A 24,707-nucleotide genomic window follows, 5' to 3' on the forward strand; every position below is an offset into this window, starting at 1 on the left:
CACTTTTAAAACTTTTTTATAGAACAACTTGAAGGTATTTATAATGTTATGACCTAACATACAGCACAAATGGCTAAATTCATTACACTACAAATAAACCATGCTATGAACGCACGTTTGTTTTGCAGTTAACTGGATAGTCTAAAATTCACTCCCACACATTTAACACTAAATGGAAACTATTTCATCTTTGTTCCTGATAGCCCCTTTTTTTCATTGAATAATAATCTGAAAAAAATCTTATTTGGGGTTTATATTCTAACAAATGCTAATAGTACAGATGTTAGTGAAAGAAAAAAATTAAAGGTCTGTAATCTCTATAAATTACATCACTATAAAAAATTGTACAGCTATATGCTGCAGACCAAAAACAAGCATTTCTTGCATATTTAAACAAACGCACTCAGATTTTTCTATTTTTTTAATATATATCCTGTTCTAACCACTAAGTACCTTAAAAGAGAGAAAGGATTTATCTTTCCATGAATACCTTAAGATGTACATAATTTACCACTAATTACTATGATTAAAGGCACTGAAGAGCTATTAAAGATTATACGCAATTCAACCAAAAGACCTCAAATGAAAATGTATAGTTTTACCAAAAAACTATGGCATCATAGCCATTTTTTGTTTCTTTGTTTTTTTACCAAGGCAAGATCAAATCAAATTACTAAATATATATAAAGACAATTTTAATTGCCAAAAATCTGAGTAAGAAGGTGATACAGGAAATCTCTGAAAATCAGTTTTCACACCTAAGAAATATAAGGATTCCCTTTAAAATCTCTATGATTCTGTATTACTCTGCAATAAGCTAGCTGGTGTTAGGGCAACTTAAATATAGTAAGCCACGGACATTTGCAAGACATATGAACTGAGACCTTTAGAAAGCTACAGAATATACCTTCCCTCATAAAAGATGCAAAAACATTTCTAAAAGATTAAATGACCCCTTTAGAACATTGGTGAGTCTATAAATAGCCTAAAATCATTTATAAAGCTATAAATTCTCCCACTAAAAAAAATTATCTCTATACTATATTACAATGCATTGTTGACGTAGTAACATGACCTAAATCTCCAAAGTAAAAAGGATGATGAAGGATGTAGTTTGTCATAAGAATGAATGTATAAAAGACCATGATGCACAAACTGGATCGCAAGAGGAAGTCAAGTTAGCAAAACTCAGAAAAGTCCTTTTTACCTTCTGGTGGGCTCGGCATCAAAGACAACAGAAAGGAAGATGAAATAGTGGGTGACCATGAGAAATGCTCATTGAAAAGCAGAATGGTAATATGCTAAAAAGCTTTCAATAAGAAAGTTATTTCTGATTGAATGTCATATTGGCAGCTCTCTCCTCTAAGAACCTCTTTGCTCTGAAGACAATGCTTCTCTACAATAAGATAAACAGATGTTCCTCTATTGCCAACTTCACTTTGTGGGAATAAAAACACTTCTTAAAATTTTCAAAGCAAACATTTTCACAATAAAGTTCATTTAAATAGCTAGACCAGTTACTTCACAATCATTACTGCTGACAAATTTTTACAATAACGAATAAGGGTTTTCTAACAAATAACATTTTTTTGAAAGTCAACTTTCTTCCAGTCATGACATTACCCAACAAGAAGGCCCTCTTTTCAACATTCAATAAAGTTTAATCCCTCACTGAATGGGGAAGTGTTTGCAGAGCTAGGAGACTAAATAAAAATTTCAAACATCTCTGTTTATGTTTTTACCCATTAAGCATAAGATGGATCATATGGAAGTAGGGAAAATTTGGCCTTTTATAAATCTCAAGAGTACTAAATTAGGTTAAAAATAATTTTTGGTCATAATTGGTCTATCTGTGATCTTATATTATTGTTTTATATTTATTCAATAATATAATAATACCTGTGAATTTACCACCTAACCCAAAAACTAGAACATCACATTTCTGATATGAATTTATCCTAACTGTGTACTTTTAGCTAAGGACTAGCATTCGTAGGTATTTTTCATTTTTTAAAATTTCCATCATTAGCTCCAGAAGTTGGATTTCTTTTGAGTAAATGCTCTTGTTTTTAAATATTTCTCGAGAGTCATTACATACATTGTATTGACATGCTGAGAACAACAAAACTATACTGAGACTTGGATGCCAGGATCCAGCTAAGGTAAGTGTTCCAATACAGTGACCTCTGTACTTGCCGATGCATACCTCCATCTCTACAGGAATGAGTTAGGACCTATTACTCAGGCACAGACCGTTATGAACATTAAATCTGCAAAAGTCTATGGTTTACAGTACAAATTACAGAGCTCTACATATAAAGATATTTTCTTTAATCTGTTGAAGGGCCCCATAGCTTCTCTATAGAGCCCTTCTCTATAGGGCCCTCTATAACAGATTAGCTTCTTTAATCTGTTGAAGGGTGTTAGAGAAGCTTCTCTACAGGTCTTTGAGATGCCCTTCCAGCTTCACCAAAGCAACTCCACTTTCCTTAGTTTTATATAGTTACGTTCTGAGGAAGTTTTGCTTTTTTTCCCCTGTTTCCTTAGTCAAAAAGGGAAGAGTTAGTGCTAAGAAAATTGAAACTGTATTTTTTAAAAAATAAATATTTCATATATCTTATTTAATCTTTACACTATGTATCTTTCAAACAAACTCCAATTCAAGGTTGATATTGACATTCATACATTGAAATTACTTTTAGTATTAATAGCAAAAATCATAAGCATTGGGTTAATTTCTTTCATTAAAGCTTTTCCTCACCCACAAATACTGATCATAATATAAACAATATAATTTTTAGAAGACAAATTTTGAAAGATCTGATATCCAAAAATAAATCTGCCATTTCCTAGTTGCCAAAAAAAGTGTGGCTTATCCATATTGCATAATCACAAAAAGTAAAATGAGAAAAAAGCATTCTGAACACTACAGTGCACTGTGAGGATGTAGGGGTAAAAATCATCATTTTAATTAATGTTAAAGAAAATTTAGATCTAATTTAAATAAGAACTTTCATAAGCATGTTCTGCTGAATCTACTATTTTCCATAATCCTTCAATTCACCAGATTAGCATTAAAAGAAGGAGGGACAAAGATAATATTTAGACTTAGAAATTAAAAGTCTAATGTACAAAAAAATCAGATTATATCTCTATATGTATAGCATATATTACTTTTAAAGTATTTATCTTTAGTTAAAAACATATTCAAAGTCCTTCTATGGCTATAAATTCACATCAATCCCACCCCCCCATTCCAGTAAATTAAGAGGAACAAGTTTGATTCTCAGCATATGAAAAACCCAACATTAATTCAGAAAATGATGCACCTGAGACTTAATAAATGGTGCTACCCTCCAGTATAACACAGAGACTGCGAGTTTGCAGTACCTTTCTTATAGTGTGACTACACATTATAAGTCAAACTACCTACAAAAAGTCCATCTTGAAAGGAAAAATCTAAGTGAAAATCTTTATAATCTAAACCCAAAAATATTTACTGAGTGTCAATCACTCTCTTATAACCTGCAGATGGAGAAGGAAAGTCAGGAATCCGGCTCTCTAAAAATTATCTATCTAGTTTGGATACAAGGCATACACCTGTTTCAAAAGGGAAAGCAAAATAGAACTTGCTTAAGTGGTAATCAAACTTTTAAGTAGTAAGATGTGACTATGTAGAACGGAGACTTAGGGAAGGCTTTCCAGAGAAAGTGCAGCATAATGTGGGGCGTGAAAAAAAAATACACGCTGAGTCCAGTCTATCAGAATAAAGATTTCAGTTTGACAACAAATGTAGACATGAAACAAAAATGGAATATACAGAAATATCTTTTCTTTTTTGCCTTGACCTAACTTCTCCTAAATTACTCGTAATATCAGATGATCTAGAAATGATCTCAAAAATCATTATCCATAAACCAAGAAAATAACTCATTGGAAATGTTAGAATGAAAAGCAGATATTGACATCATATGCTAGAAGCATTTCTAGGTAGAAATAGGTTGACTCATATGAAATAACCAATATTGGAATTGCCCGTATGCTGATAAATATCTACTTCATATGATTCAAACTGAGGAGGTGCGAATTTTCTAATAAGTACCATACAGCACCATGATGCTTTTGGAAAGGAATGTAATTAGTTGAAGTGAAAGATACACATTTTGTAGATCATGGAACATCTATGTCTATTTATTTTCCTTTGTCACTACCAACTGAAGGTGAGAAACATCATCATGGTAGTATAGAATCCCCTTTTTTTAAGCTTACAGTTGGTCATGCAAGTGGTCCTAGGACCACAAAAAGGGAGGAAAAAACTATCCTGCAGAATAATCTAAGGAAACACTTGGTTTTTCCCATTATCGATCTGTAGCACAATGAAATATAAATATCTTATTTCTCACCTGTTAAATTAATGATCAAATTGCTTTAATGCTACTTTACAAAAATTACTTCAGAAGTTTTAAGTTTCCTGAAAATCCCTCAGAAGAAATTACAATCTCGGACCTTCATAAGCAACCACCAAGATATCAGAAATATAAAGAACCTCTCAGAAGAAGTCAGTACTGTATAATGAAGCTGTAGAAAAGTTGGTAATTAAGCATGATTTAAGGCTGGAGTGAACATACAGGTCTTTGTTCTTGTCGATTCTGGCACTGACTGGGAATTAAAGATAAGAACTAAAGGCATATTTTAGTCAAAGACTCCAGATGTGTAAGTCTCTGTGTTCTAAAAGTAATTTTAAAATATTCTAGATGCCAAGGGAACACCTATGTTCTGAACATTTAGCATATTGTTACTGATTGTAGTTGTGTCACTATTTTGTTCACTTAAAAAAATTAAACAGAACAGAAATTCTTATACCCAAAATCTGTGTGGATCACTAAGTGGTAGCACACACATACATGAAAATCCCTTAAAAATTAATTTGTCACATCGTTACATGCAAAAGAAATTGGAATATTCATACTATAAAATGCACAGCTCATATATCCACTGAACTCAATTTCACCTTATTTCTATATAAAAATGAAAAAGGAGACAATAGAATAAAATAGAAGTCATTTTAGTAAAGATCAGCAGAGTCCTAAACCATGTATCTTTGTTCTAATAATTCAGTGAACTTGTTCTAGATAACATAATTATAATGTACACAATAGTATTATAATCCTTTGGGTTTCTTTTTTTGGGAGATAAAAATGGTAGGATAGAGAAATACACCACCTAAAATGTATTTACTCTTTATTCTCCAATGTACCATAGGAATTTGACAAAAAAGATCAATTTGAAGTGGAATAAACAAGAATGGGACTCAAAGAGAGGGGTCTTAGACTGGCAGATGAAATTAATATGTGATATGGATTGGAAGACAGGAGAGATGGAAAATATGACATGTACATTAGGAACAACAACAGCAAAAAGTAGAGAATAAATGCAGGCATGGAGACAGGGAACAGAATTTGTCTGGCAAAATGAAAATAAAACAGATGGTAGCAGGCTCATCTGCAGGTTGGTTCTGCAATATGAATCGGAGGGCTAGAGACTTGGGACTGACATCCGGGGAAGACAGGAGACGGCACAGTAATATGGGGAAAGAGCCGGTGTTCAAAAGAATGTTCACCTGCTTACCGAAATCCTCTACCTGTTGTCTGAACTCCATACAATAAGAATAAATAAAGGAAAAAAAAAAAGAGTTAATAAAGAGCTCTAAACTTTGCTGGCTTCCTCTTAGTAATACAGTAAAAAAAATTATTGACGCAGAACTCAAGGTTCTCTTCAGCTTGATCTTTATCATTCTCCTAATTCCCCTAAATGACAGACTGATTCCTTACCATTTCCTGAACAGTGCCCAGAGCTCTGGGATCACAGATCTTCCCCCAACACCACTCTCCTTCAGCACTTTGCAAGGCTCCATCCTTATGTCACAGGAGACCAGAACACGCCAGGCTCCTGCACATCTTATCAATGGGCTCTCAACATATTTTTCATTGGGAATATAACTCCACATGCCACTTAAAACAGAACCCTTCACAGAGGTCTTTTCTGACTAGCCACCCTAAAGCAGCATGTCTCTCAGACACTGTCTATAAATGGAGAGATGGGGGAAGATGCAAGACAGGAGAAACCAATGCATGCAAAAGCAATACTAAGTCATTAAAATATAACAACTCATTAAAAGAAGCAATCCAAGATGAAAAGAACTGACAGGTTTACTTCCACTGTGGCTCAACAAAGTTATTTCCTCTGTAAATACTTTTTTTGAAGGGCTGGAGTTGGGGGAAAGCATCATAAACTTTTTTCCCCCTTAAATTGGCCCTCATGAAAAAAAAAAGGGACTGTTAACCCTTGGTATAAGGGCAGCCCAATAACCTGGAGGGTGAGGGGTGGTGCAATATGTGAAACTGGGGGACATGAGGGGCTCGGTGAGTTTTAGGAAGTGCACTCCTTAGAGGTTACAAGAGGGCATACAGCACTGAACAAAGTATCATGGCATGCCAGACAGGAAAAACCGCCCGTTTCAAAACATTCTGAAGTCCTAAAATGGAAAATGGTCTTTACCTTCTAAAATGTCCCTATGAAGCAAATACTGAGGAAAACTACTGATCCTTTAATCAAGGAAACAACACACAATGATAACAACCTGGTCAAAGGCAAGTCATTTATGTAAAATGCACAATAAAGTGATACAAGTTAAATAACTTATTAAGAAAAAAGTATTTTCTGTTAAAGAAACCGTTTAGTCCATTTAAATTTAGGTAATTTAAGGTTTCTATAAAATGCGTGATTCCTCTCATATCCCAGTCTTCCAAGTTTATAATCAACTCAAAATATCCCTGGGCTTCAATGACAATTGTCCTTCTACACATATACACGCATTTCTTTGGAATATCTGTATCCTGAATGATACTTTCATGTTACATTAAAAAGTGTGAGACTTCTATCTAAATTTTAAAAACAGAAAACAAAATATAAACGTAGAAGTTTTGAGAAAACAGAGAATGGAAAGAGAAAGATTCCAAAATCATGTCATGGGTTAACAGCTTAAAACAAACTAGAACGAAGAACCAGAGCTGCTAGTATTTCTACTCTACATCTAAGCTAAGTAAATCAAGTATATCAAAAAAGGTAAAGGAAAAGATTTTTCTTATTAATAAGATTGAGGGTATTCTTAAAAGAAAAACAGTTAACTCCAAATGCCAAATGTCTGGCAAGAGGAGAAATGCCTAAAGAAATTCAGGGGCTCAGTAACCTGAAGGAGTCCTGGAGAAATCCCACACAGCAAGTAGGCCTTCTCTGCAGGCCTGAAAACATCAAGCAGCCCTGTCCCAGGGGCCTGACCGTACTCACTACCCATGGGAAAAATAATGCACCACCTGAGTCCTGCAAAAGGTCCTTGATTTTAAAAATACTAAGGTTTAGATCTGGATATTCAGTAATGACTGGAAAAAACAGATATATTTAACTTGATTATGAAATCATTCAACTCCCAGACCACATGATACAGTCATGTAATCTGGAATCCTTTATTGGTAAAAGTGGCTTTGTAAGAGACTCCACAGAGCAGAGAGAAGAGGACCCATTTCCATACTTGGGGCCTCCAATCTACCTGAATTCCCACGGCACAGGAATAAGTGCCTGCTCTGCCCACCCTGGATTAGGCCCTATAGCTGAAGAGGAAAGAGTCTCCGGAGAAAACTGAGGGATGATATGGAGGAACCGATGCTTCAGCCTGAAATAACTAGAAACCCCCAGGAAGTAAAGGAGGAAGACATCAGGAACCAAAGAAGCCCTCAGACCAGCTAAAGTCTCCTTGGAGTGTTGAGGAAATCTGGAGTTTCATTCAGGAATGGGAATTCTTTGAATGTGTGATGACTCCCAAACAGAGGACAAAGAAACACATGCTGTCAAGATTAATATCCCGTGGGCTCAGGAAGACGGATATAAAGAAGAGCTGGTGAGAATGTCTCCACATGTTGGTAAGTTTGACAGATTTATATTGGACTGTACAGGAGGCCAACCAGAAGCCAAGAACCAAACCCTTGCCTTGCCCTTTTGGAGAGGCCCTACATAGAATAATGGACCAAAGTCGGGAGGACACAGTCGCCTCAGATCGTTTCCATGTAGACATGGCCAGCCTTCCACCTTCCGAGTTCCAGCTCCAAGCCTGCACCACCCTCATGCCCCATGAAGAACTGCTGTGGAACTCCACATATATAGTCTACGTGGAGAACCCTCAGGAGCCAGTTTGGGTACCCTGGACCCCGAGCCCTGCATGGTTACATCCATTCCCATATCCTACTATTGTCCTGGAAGATAGCATCTCCTAGAAGCAGTGGTCGGCCTCCTCTGACTCTGATACAGATCCTGGTCTTAACAACAACTTGAACCTGTATCCCAGTTTTGTTTGAGAGATTAACAGAATATCACAGATCTATTCACCCATGTAGGATCTCTTCCCTTCACCAAATCCAATGTAATGAAAATAAAACTTGAAGTTGAATGAGGAAAAAAAAAAAAGGTGGCTTTGTAGGCATATCAACCTTCTTCACACGCTGCCCCTGAAGATACGGTGTCTTCACAATTAGGGAAGTACCCTAAACATCATATGAACATCACATCACATAAAATATTCCAAACATCACATAAACAATGAATGTATCAGATCAGAAATTCTGAGAATAGTTTTCCCCTCCTCCTCCTAAGAAAGCCATTCAAAACCCAGCTGACTTTCACCACTCAACTAGGATTTCATTCTATTTCTATTGTAACATGCACCTGGCGTTCACATAAGATAGATTTATTACGGCTGTTTCAATTGTGATAATTGTGGATAAGCTCATTTTCTAGATTACTAGTTGTAAATTCAAATAGCCATAAAGATACTTTGGCTTACCATTTTATAAAGAGAATTACTTATTTAAAATAGGGAATAGTTTAGAGTGAGTTTGCAAATTAATTGGAGTTTATTATTTTAGAATGTGTATTGAATATTGCTATATTTAGTTGTTTGCATTTCAGTGTATGAGACTTCAGAAATAGTACAGTACTATTTTAAAATAGTAAAAAATTAACCTATTTTAACCTGTCTTAAAAGGTGGCCTACAAAGCCACCTTTTTTTTTTTCCTCGTTCAACTTCAAGTTTTATTTTCATTACATTGGATTTGGTGAAGGGAAGAGATCCTGCATGAATGAACAGATCTGTGATACTCTGTTAATCTCTCAAACAACATTGGGATACAGGCTCAAGTTGTTGTTAACACCAGGATCTGTATCTTAAAATCTTAAAATAGGTTAATGCAAATTTGGGGACAAAAATTACATTCTTTCAGAAAGCCCATCACTTTGAGACTTCATGGAGTCTCAAAAAATGCATTTGAAATTATCTGGTTTTCTATTTCAAATGATAGCCACGATAACAAAATTTACTGGTCCATTAAACTTTATAATACAAGTATATGAATTTATTTTTAATAAATTATCATTTTTGCATATGCCAGTCAAATCACTAGGGCTAAATACTTGCAAACAAAATGCATTATTAATTTAATTGTCACAGTCTATTTAGATAACTTTTATTAATATTGCTATAATATGCAATGCTTAAGAGAGGAGAATCAAATTCAAAACATGAAAAAGTAAACTGATTAAACAATCCTGGAGAAATTAAAATATAGCAAGCTTGCAAAATTATAGCCAAAGCATTAATGTTTGAAACAGGTATGAAAAAAAAGTATAACTCAGAGAATAGTTATGCTTAAAGTGATAGTTCAACATGCTGTTAAAGAATTTTTATCCTTCCTAAAACCATTTATAAAAGGCATCAAGTCACCCTCCAAGGAACAGGCTGGGGTCGGGGATGGGTGTAAAAGAAAAGAGCATTTTAGTGTTTACTGTGCCATGTCAAGTCTTGGTCACTCCCAGCCAGGGACGAAAGTCCTATTGTTAGAGAAGCTCTGACATTCCTACTCAGTATTTCTATGCAAAAAAAAAAAAAAAGAGAGAGAAAGCCACAAGAACAGTTACCATAAATAAGTATTTTGAAACAATGAGGAAAAAAGCATTCAATTAAAGATTTTTAGTTAGATGATCCTTGAATAGTGAATAATCAAAAATAAATAATCTGGTAAATTATGCATGCTTTTCCATTTTGAGCTTCATTTCCTGATTTTAGAACAACAACAAAAAAGGTGACGATGTCTGAGAAAATCTTACCCTACCACAGAGGGGAGAAAGCCATTCTTTCTCTTGCTTTTTTTTAGAATCCTTTTATGTATTTAGTGAATGAAATGAGGGTAAAGAAGCAAAGTGCCTCTGGAATGCATGGGGAAAGGAAAATGAGAAAAATTACACAGCACACTTAAATTAGAATACTAATATGAAACAATATGGACAAAGTCTTCTTCAAAATTGTTTTAATTGTTTTAAATTCCTAAATAAAAAAGCAAAATGATATACTTGAGTTAAAACACTAGTTAAAGGGATAGTAAGGAACAGTTTTCTTTGCATTGCTTACCTAATCTAAATTGCATTCTTTCTAATTTATTTTGTAGATTAAAATAAAACCTAAACATCTATATGTTACAGATTCTCACTAAGATATAGTATAACTTACTGGGAACAGTACCAAAACTAAAGTCAGAAAAATAACAGTTCTAACATCTACTAGTTATGAGATATTGAGCAAATTATTTTATCTTCTTGAATCTCAGTGTTTAGATCTACAAATCTGAATACTAACACATTTCCTATAAGTCAGGGAATGATTAAGTGAAATAATGATATGAAAGCTTCTGGAACATAATCTTTAAAAATATATTTTGCTCCCACTTTCTTAAAGTTTACGAAACAACTTTTGACAAGTCCCAAATCATTCTTTATGTAATGCAGAACGTTTTTAATTTCAAAAATAATACATCCATGATATGTTCAACAAATACATTTCAGCTGCCATTATAAATTACAAATAATCTTAAAACTATGGCAAAGCTAAAAGTAAACAGCAGGCATACATTTAACACCCCAATATTTTGACACAGTAGTCTATGTTCGTTCTACAATGGTAAGGAAAATGATATGCCACTCATAGAAACCACAAGTTAAATTCCTTGTCAGAATATAAAACATCATTAAGAGCATTTTAAATAAAAAACAACATAATTCAACATTCACAACTATGGGTGAAGAGGCCTTATTCAGAGAAGTAGAACAAATTATATAACTATTGCATATTAAAATATAATAATGTATTTCATGAATGTATTCCTTTAAGTACCATCTCAGAAGATTTGGAGAAAGCTGAAAATCTATCACTTCTCTAAAAGGAGGTAATAGTGCTTGCATGAATTCTGGATGAGCTTCATTTTAAAGTCTTAAAATTCCAGAAGTAGCCATGCTCACCTGGTAGCTGACATTGCTATATTTCAGTTCACCTAATATAATTAAGTCTATGTGATGAAGCTAATTATGATACAGTAGCAAGAAAAAAAAGAAAACCTGGCAGTGGATGACATAGTAATTGTAGTGTTATTTTTCATGACATGGCAACTGTAGTATTATTTGGGGGATGACACAAGATGTATTTTTTTAATATCAGCAATGTTTAATTCTATAGTAAGAATTCAAAAATGCAATTTTAAAGCCTCAAATTAAAAATATAGCAAAAATGGAAAAAGTTTAGTTTTATATATTAATTTCAGTACATTCTAATCCATTCATAGAGATCAATTTCCTCTCTTTTAACTCTTCTACAATTTGAGGGTTGTTTCACAAATGCACAAAGTCCCCCAAATCCTTTCAAATACTTTTAGATTGCAATTTTTTTAATTAAAATACAACATTCAACAAGAGTACCAAACACACAAAACATGATGACCTGACTTGATGAAAACTAAGAAGTAGTCTCACAAAACAAAACCTAAAATGAAAATGCAATTATTTTTGTTAAATAAAAGAAGAAAAATGTAGAAATTACCTTTCTTTTGGGGTGCCAACTCCATGTTTTCCCAGTAGATGAGTATTTAAGTGCTTCTTCATTACAAAAGCAACCCTATAAAAAAATAAAAGTAATTATAGAACTAAAACTTGATTCTGCTAGAAATATGTATAAAAAGTATTAAGCATAATTGGCAAGCATATAGGCCTATTACTATGAAAATGCACAGTAAAATGGCAGATTTCATGAACAAAAATAATTCTGCTATTAATTGAAGTAGCAAAACAGTTTCCATGCAGATTAAATACACTACAATATAATATATTGCAATATATTTGAAATCTAGAAGAAATAATTACATCTAAACAGACAGGTTTATTTTCTTACATGGGAATATTAATGGTGACCAAAAGATCCTAACAATGGCTTTAGTTATTTAGCCACTGTCTGCATTGTTATTCAGTAATAAAGATAAAGCAATACCTCAACATAACATTCACTGGCTCCCAAGTTCATCTCACACATCAACATTAAATAAGTTTGGGAAAATTTCATGTTATTAAATATTTAATTATTTCTCTTAAAAAAGAAAAAAAATGAGTAGTTTCATGAAGCTTCCTAAAAAACATGGTAATAATCTGAAGAGAAGTTTTATAAAAAATGAAATAAATGTTTATTGTGTCTGCAACATGAAGAAAAAAATTATATTCAAGTGTTAAGAAAATATCAATAACTAAAAAAAAAGTAGCAACTGAAATATTATCTTATTTTATACACAAATCAGTCTACTTAATTCTAATTTGCTGATATAAATATGAAATGGATAAGAATCAGGACCCAATACATAGAGTACCATTCTTTCCTGATCACAGAGTATCAATTTATGCCATGTGATTATTTAAAACAATTTAGATATCTTTCAGAAGCATCAGACTAAAATGGCTCTCTTGACAAGGGAAAGAAAATTTTACTGTTGTAACTTCCAGTGTAAAAGGGCTTGAAAACATTTTTGTTAATTATGTATTACAGCTGTCCTTCATAAAGTTAATTACTAATAGCTGAAAGGCAACTGAATCTATTTGCATATGTACATGAAAGGAATGACATATGCAAAAATATGATTTTAATTAGCATTCTATCATATGAAGGGCTACAAATCAAATTGGCATATTATAAGAGTCTTAACATTAAACGCTGAATTCATCTGGACATGTCTGAACAAATGGGCATAATAAGAACTAAAAAGCACAGTAGCCTTACTAAAAAGATACATAACAAAAGCCAAAGGGAAAAAAATGTCTTGAAACATGAATGTATCTATTCTTTTCATCTATGGTGTATTTTGGTTATTATCATATAATATTAGGAAACCTCAATTTTGAGCTAAAATAACATACTTGCATATACACTGAAAACAACATTCATTCTTTTTACATATTAAATAACTAGAAAGACACACTACACAACTATAAATAACTGATCACACCATCAATCATTAAAATGGAAAGACAATTCTTTCAAATAAAAAAATCAAACTGTGATGAAATTAAATAGTTATACAATGTTAGCAAAAATAATGGTCCAAGGTATTTTATATTGGCTTCTGCTCAAATTGCATAAAACAAATAGCATTTTTTCAATTCCTTATAAATAATACAGTTTAACAACAGTCCATTTAAGCCATTACTTCCCTATTGTCCTCTATTTTCCTCTAATTAAAAAAACTTAAAGCTGATAACAGAACAAAGACTTGCAGAGCATAGCTTATTTACATGACCAAACAGAGAAAAACAAAGAAATGCAGCATGGTTTGAAAAGGAAGAAATTTTATTAAATAAATTTTTCCCAAGGTTTAAGAACTGAAGTAACAATATTACACTACATAGGGGAAGAGCCTAAAGTAAATAGAAATGGAAATTTTTTACTTTGACATTCTAACATTTCCAAACATCTAAAATACTGAATTATTTAGGGGAATAACAAATTTTTTATCATGGTGAAAAATGGAAAAATAAAGTATAATATTTAAAATTCATTTCAATTATATTCAGATACAAAATCTTTTTTTCTTCAAACAGAAATAGACAAAGGAATTTTACTTTTAAGGCATTCAATCTGGCATAAAGTAAGTAAAAATTCTTTAAAATTCATTTAAAGAAATGTATATTACCAACAACATGTCATTGCTGAATTTAGCCTGAGTTTCACCATCTTCTTAATAGGATCATGTCTGATGATTTTTTGACGTTGTTTTTTAGATTTATAACTCAGATACCATCACAAATAAAAATAATCCCAAATTTGAAAACTACATAGCTGAAATGCCTAACACCTAATAAATGCCCATGCTTTCTTTACTTATTCACTCCAATTACAACATATTTATTGATTCCCTACTTTATGCCACCCACTGGTAGATTCTGCAAATATAAAGGAAAAATAGGCAACTAAAGTCCTGTCTTCACAGAGCTTTCATTCCAGAAAGTCTATAGTTTATCAACTTAATGAAATGGCACTAAACCCGCTATACTCAGCCTTCAGGGATACTGCTGTTCCTTATAACTGCCTCTAAATATATTTATTAAATGCCTACTATATGCAAGGAAAAATCCTAGGCAGCTGTGGTACACAGGAGAACCAAAATTAAAATCTCTGCCTTGATAAAACACAAATCCCAGTAAGAAAGACAGACAACAAGGAAGGAAAAGTAAAATATATAGTATTCTAAATAGTGATAAATGGGAAAGAGTAAAAATAAAGCAGAGAAGGGTAGTGAATGTCAGCAGGGGATTGAAAATTTATATTTGGGAGGCTAAAGAATGCGACTTTTGAGGAAAGAAAGAAATGGAGCTGGACAAGCAAATCTCCAGAGGAAGCTGGAGGGAGTGCCTGCTGGCCTGCTTTCAGAACACAGAAGCGACAGCAGAGGCCAAGAACACTGAACAAAAAGAAGAGCAGAAGGAGTTAGAAAAGAAGCTTGGGGCAGTACATGCAGGTCAGAGGAATGACCCTGTAGGTCACAAGCATTGCCTTGACCTCTACTCTCAGTGAAAGGAAAAGCCATCCAGGTTTCTGATCAGGGGAGTGACAAGGTCTGACTTACATTTGAACAGTATTCCTCTAGCTATTGGGTTTAGAATAGATAGTAAAAAGGGAAAGGCAGTGATGGGGAGAGGAGAGAGAACAAGCAACCAACTGCTGCATTAGTCCAGGCAAAATACGAGAGTGGCTTGTACCAAGGGCTAGCAGTGGAGAAGAGAACTGGTAAGATTCTGGCTACATATTTGTGATTAGAGCTAGCCAAATACTCTTACTGATATAATGTGGGATCTGCAAGAGGGTAGTTGAAAAGGACATCAAAGTTTTTGGCCTGAGAAAAACCTGAGATGGGTGGAGTAACAATAATAAGGGAGAAATTTGTTTAGGATATGTTCAATAAGGGAAGCCCTTGCACATCCAAATGAAGCCCTTGCACATCCAAAAAGGAGGCTGAATCTTCTGGTCTGGAGATCCATGCCACAGATCTATGAGCTAAGGCCATAAATCCAGCCAGTGCCTAAGCCAAATGAAGGAAAACCTTTAAATAGTAAAATCAGTGGTTTTTAAAAATTTGACTGATTGGGCAGTGCAATGGTGTCTCAGTGGCAAGATCCTCACATGCCATGCCAGAGACCCAGGTTCGATTCCAAGTGCCTGCCCATGTTTAAAAAAAAAAACATTTCTTTTGAGTGACTGATTTCTAAGTGTCTATAACAGTCTGAAACAGCATCACTAAAAATTATTTTTGGTGCCGAAACACAATGCAGTAATGACATCTGTATACTAGCTATAGATTTCAACTTTTCAATACAACAAAATCATTTGAAAGTAATTTTCCTTCAGTCAGCAGGTTTTTCACTGAACAATTATCTCAACTTGAGAGTCAAGGAAGATTATCTAAAGTATATAAAACACAATACCATAAATACAGAGAAGTAGATGTGTAAAGTAAAAAGCAACATGACTCCACATGCATAACACATCAGCATTATTTCCCATCTCCCCCAGGATGGAAGTCTCTCAAAGTCAAGTTGGCACAGACTGCAATTCTCCTTCTTGAAGGAAGAAGAGAAGCAGCAACAGAATAGTATCTGAATTTCGGGGCTATATTTTTATGTTTCTTTTCCCCATCTCCCCAATAAGGTTGCATATTCCTGAAAGAAAGGCCTACAAGGCACAATTTCCAACCACCTGAAAATTTCCAACAAATACAGACCACCACACAAGTTACAAGAAAGAGAAATTTTATTCCTTTTTAAGACATTAACAATTTAGATGCAACAACAGCATAAAAAGCATACAGAAAATGTCCAGGTACCATGTTAATAATACCTACCTATGAAGCATGCACTTTCATTTCTTTTCTTGATGTGGACTCACATCAATCTCCCCCATTCTCCCAACTGTTCCCATGTATGCTGGTTTGAAACTGTCCTGTACCCCAGAAAAGCCAAGATCTTTAATCCTCATTCGATTTTTCTGGGTGGGAACTTTTTGACTGTTTCCATGGAATGTGCACAATCCAATTATTGTTGGTACCTTTTGATGAGATGGTTTCCATGGAGATGTGTCTCCACCCATTGAAGGTGGGGTTGCTTACTGGAGTCCTTTAAGAGGGGACCATTTTAGAAAAAGCTTCAGAGCCAACAAAGCTCACACAAACAGACCTTTGAAGAAAGAGAAGGAAAATGCCCCTGAGGAAACCTTATGAAATGAGGAGAGAAAGCTAGCAGATGTCACCTAATGCCTTCCCAACTGAGAGAGGTGTCTAGAAACTGGAGACCCCAGAAGATGCCATCCATGTGCCTTTTCAGCTGACAGAGCTGATCAGCCTTTCTTGAGTGAAGGTAACCTCTTATTGGTGCATTATTTTGGACATTTTCACAGCCTTAGAACTGTAAATTTGCAACTTAATAAATTCCCTTTTGAAAAGCCATTCCATTTCTGGTATATTGCATTCCAGCAGCTTTAGCAAACTAAAACACCAGGTGATATTTGCCACACACTTTCCATACAACTGGCCAGAACACAGCACACTCAGTGAAGAGCTGACAGTTTTCAATCACTGCTGATATAGAAAATAAAAGACCAACATGAAGCAAAATTAGGGGTCAAAGCTAAGAGAGGAATACAGGAAGTGAAGTACCCTCCATCCAAAAATCCTGCTGCCCTTTGTGTAAAGGAAACTCCTTGCACTATGCTGACCAAAGTTTAAGGGTTGTTCCCCATTAACAGTGAAAGTGCAAGTGCAGAGTAAGACACAGTGGAAAGTCAGTGAAAGTCAGGAAGTAACATCTCACCTGCCATTTATGGCTTATATAACTTTGAGTCTAAGTATATTCACTGAATACTGGTTTAATTGGGTAAAAAATGAGGGAAAAAAAATACCTCATAGGAGCATTGTGAGAATTAAATAAAACAACATTTACAAACTCATGCAGCAGGTGGGACAGGTAAGGAGAGCGCAATAAATAATACCTACTATTTGTACTGCTACTAATGAAATTTTGCAGTAATATAGTTATATCTAGAAAAAAAAATAACATATTGGTAAGATAAAGAATTTCAACTCCAAAAGACCTTCAATCCTTTGGGCCACTTATATCAACCCTGTATAAAGATGCAGAAGAGCTTAAATAAAATGCAGTTGATGTGGGCTAGAATACAGAGACAATCAAGGTACAAGCATCTGTCGAACATGACACATCTGCCAACAAGGATACCTACCAGATGAACATCATTTGGCTAAAATGTGAACAAGTATTCACATTGACTTATTTAAATTAGATATCTATTTCTATTCAAATCAAATTCAAGAAAGTGGGAAAGGGCATAAAAGAATAAAACACTCTGAAATTAAGCAAGAGTAAAAAAGCAAAGCACAGATGGACAATCACATGCATAAACCTTATCCAAATACCCATGCACTCAGGGTTCTGTGTGTTCTCTTTCATAGTTCTGTATCTGAATACCTAGTATCTATACTGAAAATAATATTTTTAACTAACTGGGAAAAAAGAATAGTCTCAATTAGTGAAAACTCTAAATTTTGAATTTCATATAAAACTCATGTTTGGCATTTTCAAAGTATTTTGCACATATTTTAAATCCTACAATTCCAGAAGCAAGCAAATTTACAGTAAAAAAAAAAAAAAGATTTGCAATAGATTTCTATAACAGTCTTGAAATTCGTATCATCAATAATTCTATTTCTGCTCTCAGAGCTTCAGATATACCCCTAACAAAAGCACTAACTTCTCTGGGTTCCCATGTTGTCTCCATCACCTACACGGGAGCTCTCTGAGGAAAGAAATTATAATTTATTCCTTCGTATATCCCTATGACTCAATCTCTGGCTTCTACAAAGGGCCCTCATTTTTCCACCAGATGCAAAACTTTGATTTCCCATGAGTACTCCAGGTACCAATATAAATCTTGCGGACACAGTAGGTTACTTTAGCACTGGTACCCAACCTGATCCCTTAGAAATAAGATGGAATAAAGGAGCAATAACTCTTAAAGAACATGATTCTGGAACTACTCTGTTGGGTTTGTACTCCAAGTCCATTTACCCAGACAACTAAGACAAGTTATTTAATTATCTGCCTTTGGTTTCCTCTTTATAAAATGGCGATGGTACTAATTGTTTCCAATAATAGGGACAACACCTCCAATGCTGTATACACTCGGAGTTAATATTTGCACAGTACACATAATGGTGTCTGGCATATACTCAACATTATATGAGCATAAGCTACATGCAGGCTCAAAGGGTCAAGAAATTATCACGAACCCCCAATATTCCACATTGTTCCCACTCACAGGGCTTCAAATAGGCAGGAGGAAGAATCGCCTACCATACCCTGAATTTATACAGGAGCCCTGTATTCAGAGAGCTACACAGCAATTCAATGTGATTCAATTCAAACACTAAATAAAACAGTCACATGCTTTAATACTGCCAGTAAGCACGAGGGGCATAGAAATAAAGAGGACTCAGGTCCGACCAGGGAATAGACAGGAAAACCTCGAATGATAAGAACAGTGTTAGTAAAGTGATTGAGGCATCACAAAGTCAGCAAACAGCAGGGGTACCTGGGAAAGGATATGAAAGAAGTCAGGGAGTAGAACAGTTTAACTAGTTTGTGGGTGAAGATTCCAGCTTCAAGGACTAGACATTGAAAAACGAAACAACATGGAAAGGTAGGGATTTCTGATAAGGAAGTGCACACAAACCACAAAAGAAGAACAAGCAGAGCTCCACATTATAAAGGGTCTTACAAGTAATGCCCCAAATTGTAGGTTTAACCCTGAATGCCAGAATTTGCTATAAAGTCATCCTATAAGATGACTGTTCTATAGTATATTAATAGGGATGTTGAGAAAAAGGGGGCAATGAGGGGAGGCATGGTCAAATGAGTTTGAAAAGTATTAGGTTAAAACAGCAAAACACTAAAGACTTCTCAGTCATGTAAGTGTTAGCGGCACCATAAGTTTTTAAGAAAAGGATGAGATGGTTTTTGCATTTTCTAAGTTTACTGGACCACTAAATATTTTTTGTCAGAGCAAACCTATATATGTCTACCAGAACTGTATTTCAGAAAATGCTATTAGTCTGAGTGATTTTAAAATTGGATCTAAGCAGGATTTGATTTCTACTTTACAAAGGCATTAGAGGACTGCAATTAAACACATAGGCTTTGCAGCAAGGTAGAGTTGAGACCAAATCCTGACTCTATCATTTACCATATGCGGATTCTGCCAACACACTAATTTTTTATCAAAGTAATTCTGATTCCGAATTTGTAGTGTGGGGACAATAATACTTCTCAGAAAGTTATAAAAATGAGATAATAAATGTGTATTATTAAGCACAGTGCCAAAAACACTGTAATCACCTAATAAATACTAACTAAGAATAATCATTATAAGAGAACTAAGAAATTAGAAGGGAAAGATACTGGATTCAGGGAGATATGTTAGAATAGAAGAAAGATATGCACAATTATAAAATACTACCTTTCGACTGCATATACATACCAAGCAATTAAGTAGGGATTGAAGGTACAAGAAGGAACAAAATATACAGTTGACATTCAAGGGGTTTAAAATTCAGGTCAAGGAACATAATTTGGAATTTGACAGGTTTCCGGGTACCTTAAGATCAACAACATTGGTCAAGCAAGGTCATCTAATTTCCTGAAGTACAACTTAATTTTCATCATTACACATACTCACAATCAGCACAATCAATTCATATAATAAATCTCTAATAACTGAAAAATTAAGCACAAACAGAACATTAAATCATAACTCTAAACAGTGATCATAATCCATTAGCCTGTGTAAATTCTAGATACATAAAAATAAATAAAAATTGATGTATTTTTAACTTCTGGAAAAAATGTCACAAAAATATATGGATTCGCTTCCTGGACCATGCACAAAAAAATAATGTACTGCCATTTTGTTAACATGTCTCTTTCAGTGATATACAAACTATTACCATTCTGAAAATGACCTTAAATGAACTGAGTATTTTTATACTGTAATTTTACACGTTAAAACTATACAGCTTCACGATATGCTTATAAAAGAAAGATGGTATAATAGACTTTTGTACCATAGAAAGTGCACATTTCTCCTAATGACTTTAGATCACATGGACAGTGTACGGTGGGAAGGCCAAGGCCCTCCCAAGAGATAGCTGTATTCTGATCTCAAAAAATGGGGAATATGTTAAATTACATGGCAAAGGGTAGTTAAGGTTACAGAGGGAATTAACGTTGCTAATTAGCTGATATTAAAATAGGGAAATTATCCTGGATTATCCCAGTAGTCCCACTGTAATCACAAACATCCTTAAATGTGGCAGAAGAAGGGACAAAAAAACCGTCAGAGAAAGAAATGTGACTATAGAAGTAGGGTCAGAGACATTATGTTGCTGACTGAGAATACAGAGAAAAGAGGCCATGAGCCAAGGAAGAGGCTCTAAAAGCTGAGAAGAGCAAGGAAATAGATTCTTCCCTGGAGAATCCAGAAAGAAATGCAGCTTTACCAATACCTTGGTCTCAGACTGGTGAACGTATCAAACTTCTAACCCACAGAACTGTAAGATAATAGAGGTGTATTGTTTAAAACACTGAGTTTGTGGTAATTTCTTACAGCAGCAAATAGAAAATCAATATGGATTTGGGTACTGGGAAGTTGGCTGCTTCTGTAATAAAAATCTACAAATGTAAAAGTGGCTTTGGGCTTGAGCAATAAGCCAAAGCTAGGGGAATTTGGAAGAGCATAATAGAAAAAGTCTAGATCGTTTTGAACAGAAAGTGAGTAGAAATATGGATGTTAAGTTCTCAGAAGCAAAGAGCATGGCAGAGAAAAATATCATCTTAGAGAATATCTCCATCGCCATGAGCAGACCACTGGTACAAACAGGACATTAAAGGCACCGCTGATGAGGGTCAAAAGAAAATGAGAAACATGTTTTTGGAAACTGGAGGAAAGGGGATTCTTGTTACCAAGTGGTAGAAAACTTGGCTGAATTGAAGCCTATGGTTCTGTGGAAAGCAGAACTTATAAGTGATGAAATTGGGTGTTAGTTGAGCTTTCCAAGCAAACCACTGAAGGTGCATGCTACTTTCTTCTTATTGCTTATGGTAAAATGTGTGAAGAAAGAGACCCCTCAAGGATACAGCTGTTAAATAAAAAGGAATCAGGATTTGGTGCTTTGAGAAATTTTCAGCCATCCATTTTATAAAAGGCGCTAATGTTAACAGATTCACTGTCACAAGTGAGTGCCCACATGAAAATTTCTAGAGTGTGGCTAAAGGATTTTTGCTATTTTCTCAGAGAGATCAGAGGAGACAAGGGTGTGAGTTATGGATCTCCTCAGCCTTCTCAGCAAAAGCCAAAAATAGAAATAGGGTTATCCAGGAAAGATAGGTGTAGGAGCCTCTTGTCTCATGGAATGGATCCCCATGACCTACCTACATGGGAAATTCACATGGCTCTTGAGAATGTTACCAGGGACAGAAATACTGCCAGATTGGATTGAAAGAGACACAGAAAGAAAGAAATGACATAAGACTATTTGTCAAGACCCCAAAAATTCTACAAGCAAGAAAAAGGTTAATAAAACACCTTGAATTCCAAACACGGGCTGCCTAAGGGAAGGATGACTCAGAGGGGGAGGTGCAGGCCCAGAGGATGGTATTTCCAGTCCGGGACCAACTGGGGTTTGCTTGGCTTTCGAAACTGCTTCTGGCAGACAACACTTTCTCGGATCATAAAGGAATGAAGTTGGAAATCAGTAATAGGCGGAGTGCCAGAAAATTCACAAATACGTGGAGGCTCAACAACACACTCTTAAACAACAAATGGGTCAAAGAAGAAATTGCAAGAGAAATTAGTAAATACCTCGAGGCGAAGGAAAATGAAAACACAACATATCAAAACTTATGGGATGCAGCAAAGGCAGTGCTAAGAGGGAAATTTATTGCCCTAAATGCCTATATCAGAAAAGAAGAAAAGGCAAAAATGCAGGAATTAACTGTCCACTTGGAAGAACTGGAGAAAGAACAGCAAACTAATCCCAAAGCAAGTAAAAGGAAAGAAATAATAAAGATCAGAGCAGAAATAAATGAAATTGAAAACATGAAAACAATAGAGAAAATCAGTAAGACCAGAAGTTGGTTCTATGAGAAAATCAATAAGATTGATGGGCCCTTAGCAAGATTCACAAAAAGAAGAAGAGAGAGGATGCAAATAAATAAGATCAGAAATGGAAGAGGAGACATAACTACTGACCTCACAGAAATAAAGGAGGTAATAACAGGATACTATGAACAACTTTACACTAATAAATACAACAATTTAGATGAAATGGACAGGTTCCTGGAAAGACATGAACAACCAACTTTGACTCAAGAAGAAATAGATGACCTCAACAAACCAATCACAAGTAAAGAAATTGAATTAGTCATTCAAAAGCTTCCTAAAAAGAAAAGTCCAGGACCAGATGGCTTCACATGTGAATTCTACCAAGCATTCCAGAAAGAATTAGTACCAACTCTCCTCAAACTCTTCAAAAAAATTGAAGTGGAGGGAAAACTACCTAATTCATTCTATGAAGCCAACATCACCCTCATACCAAAACCAGGCAAAGATATTACAAAAAAAGAAAACTACAGACCAATCTCTCTAATGAATATAGATGCAAAAATCCTCAATAAAATTCTAGCAAATCGTATCCAACAACACATTAAAAGAATTATACATCACGACCAAGTAGGATTCATCCCAGGTATGCAAGGATGGTTCAACAGAAGAAAATCAATTAATGTAATACACCATATCAACAAATCAAAGCAGAAAAATAACATGATCATCTCAATTGATGCAGAGAAGGCATTTGACAAGATTCAACATCCTTTCCTGTTGAAAACACTTCAAAAGATAGGGATACAAGGGAACTTCCTTAAAATGATAGAGGGAATATATGAAAAACCCACAGCTAATATCATCCTCAATGGGGAAAAATTGAAAACTTTCCCCCTAAGATCAGGAACAAGACAAGGATGTCCACTATCACCACTATTATTCAACATTGTGCTGGAGGTTCTAGCCAGAGCAATTAGATAAGAAAAAGAAATACAAGGCACCAAAATTGGAAAGGAAGAAGTAAAACTATCACTGTTTGCAGACGATATGATACTATATGTCGAAAACCCGGAAAAATCCACAACAAAACTACTAGAGCTAATAAATGAGTACAGCAAAGTAGCAGGTTACAAGATCAACATTCAAAAATTTATAGCATTTCTATACACTAGTAATGAACAAGCTGAGGGGGAAATCAAGAAACGAATCCCATTTACAATTGCAACTAAAAGAATAAAATACCTAGGAATAAATTTAACTAAAGAGACAAAAAACCTATATAAAGAAAACTACAAAAAACTGCTAAAAGAAATCACAGAAGACCTAAATAGATGGAAGGGCATACCGTGTTCATGGATTGGAAGACTAAATATAGTTAAGATGTCAATCCTACCTAAATTGATTTACAGATTCAATGCAATACCAATCAAAATCCCAACAACTTATTTTTCAGAAATAGAAAAACCAATAAGCAAATTTATCTGGAAGGGCAGGGTGCCCCAAATTGCTAAAAACATCTTGAGAAAAAAAAAATGAAGCTGGAGGTCTCACGCTGCCTGACTTTAAGGCATATTATGAAGCCACAGTGGTCAAAACAGTATGGTATTGGCATAAAGATAGATATATCGACCAATGGAATCGAATAGAGTGCTCAGATATAGACCCTCTCATCTATGGACATTTGTTCTTTGATAAGGCAGTCAAGCCAACTGATCTGGGACAAAACAGTCTCTTCAATAAATGGTGCCTAGAGAACTGGATATTCATATGCAAAAGAATGAAAGAAGACCCATGTCTCACCCTATACAAAAGTTAACTCAAAATGGATCAAAGATCTAAACATTAGGTCTAAGACCATAAAACAGTTAGAGGAAAATTTTGGGAGATATCTTATGAATCTTACAACTGGAGGCGGTTTTATGGACCTTAAACCTAAAGCAAGAACACTGAAGAAGGAAATAAATAAATGGGAGCTCCTCAAAATTAAACACTTTTGTGCATCAAAGAACTTCATCAAGAAAGTAGAAAGACAGCCTACACAATGGGAGACAATATTTGGAAATGACATATCAG

General features: G+C 34.7%; 1 protein-coding gene across 10 annotated transcripts in view; it reads right to left on the minus strand.

Moving 5' to 3' along the window:
• The window catches only part of ZNF407 (zinc finger protein 407), a 530,790-nt gene that overhangs the window by 310,182 nt on the left and 195,901 nt on the right, over positions 1-24,707 (minus strand). For 9 of the 10 annotated variants that reach the window (XM_077135209.1, XM_077135213.1, XM_077135211.1 and 6 more), the window contains one exon: positions 11,973-12,047. The exons of the other annotated variant lie outside the window; for it this stretch is intronic. In XM_077135209.1, the coding sequence (XP_076991324.1) occupies positions 11,973-12,047 (75 nt within the window). The remainder of the gene's footprint in view (positions 1-11,972; positions 12,048-24,707) is intronic. 10 annotated transcript variants of the gene reach the window in all.

The sequence above is a fragment of the Tamandua tetradactyla genome, chromosome 18 (assembly GCF_023851605.1).
Source record: "Tamandua tetradactyla isolate mTamTet1 chromosome 18, mTamTet1.pri, whole genome shotgun sequence".
Taxonomy (NCBI): domain Eukaryota; kingdom Metazoa; phylum Chordata; class Mammalia; order Pilosa; family Myrmecophagidae; genus Tamandua; species Tamandua tetradactyla.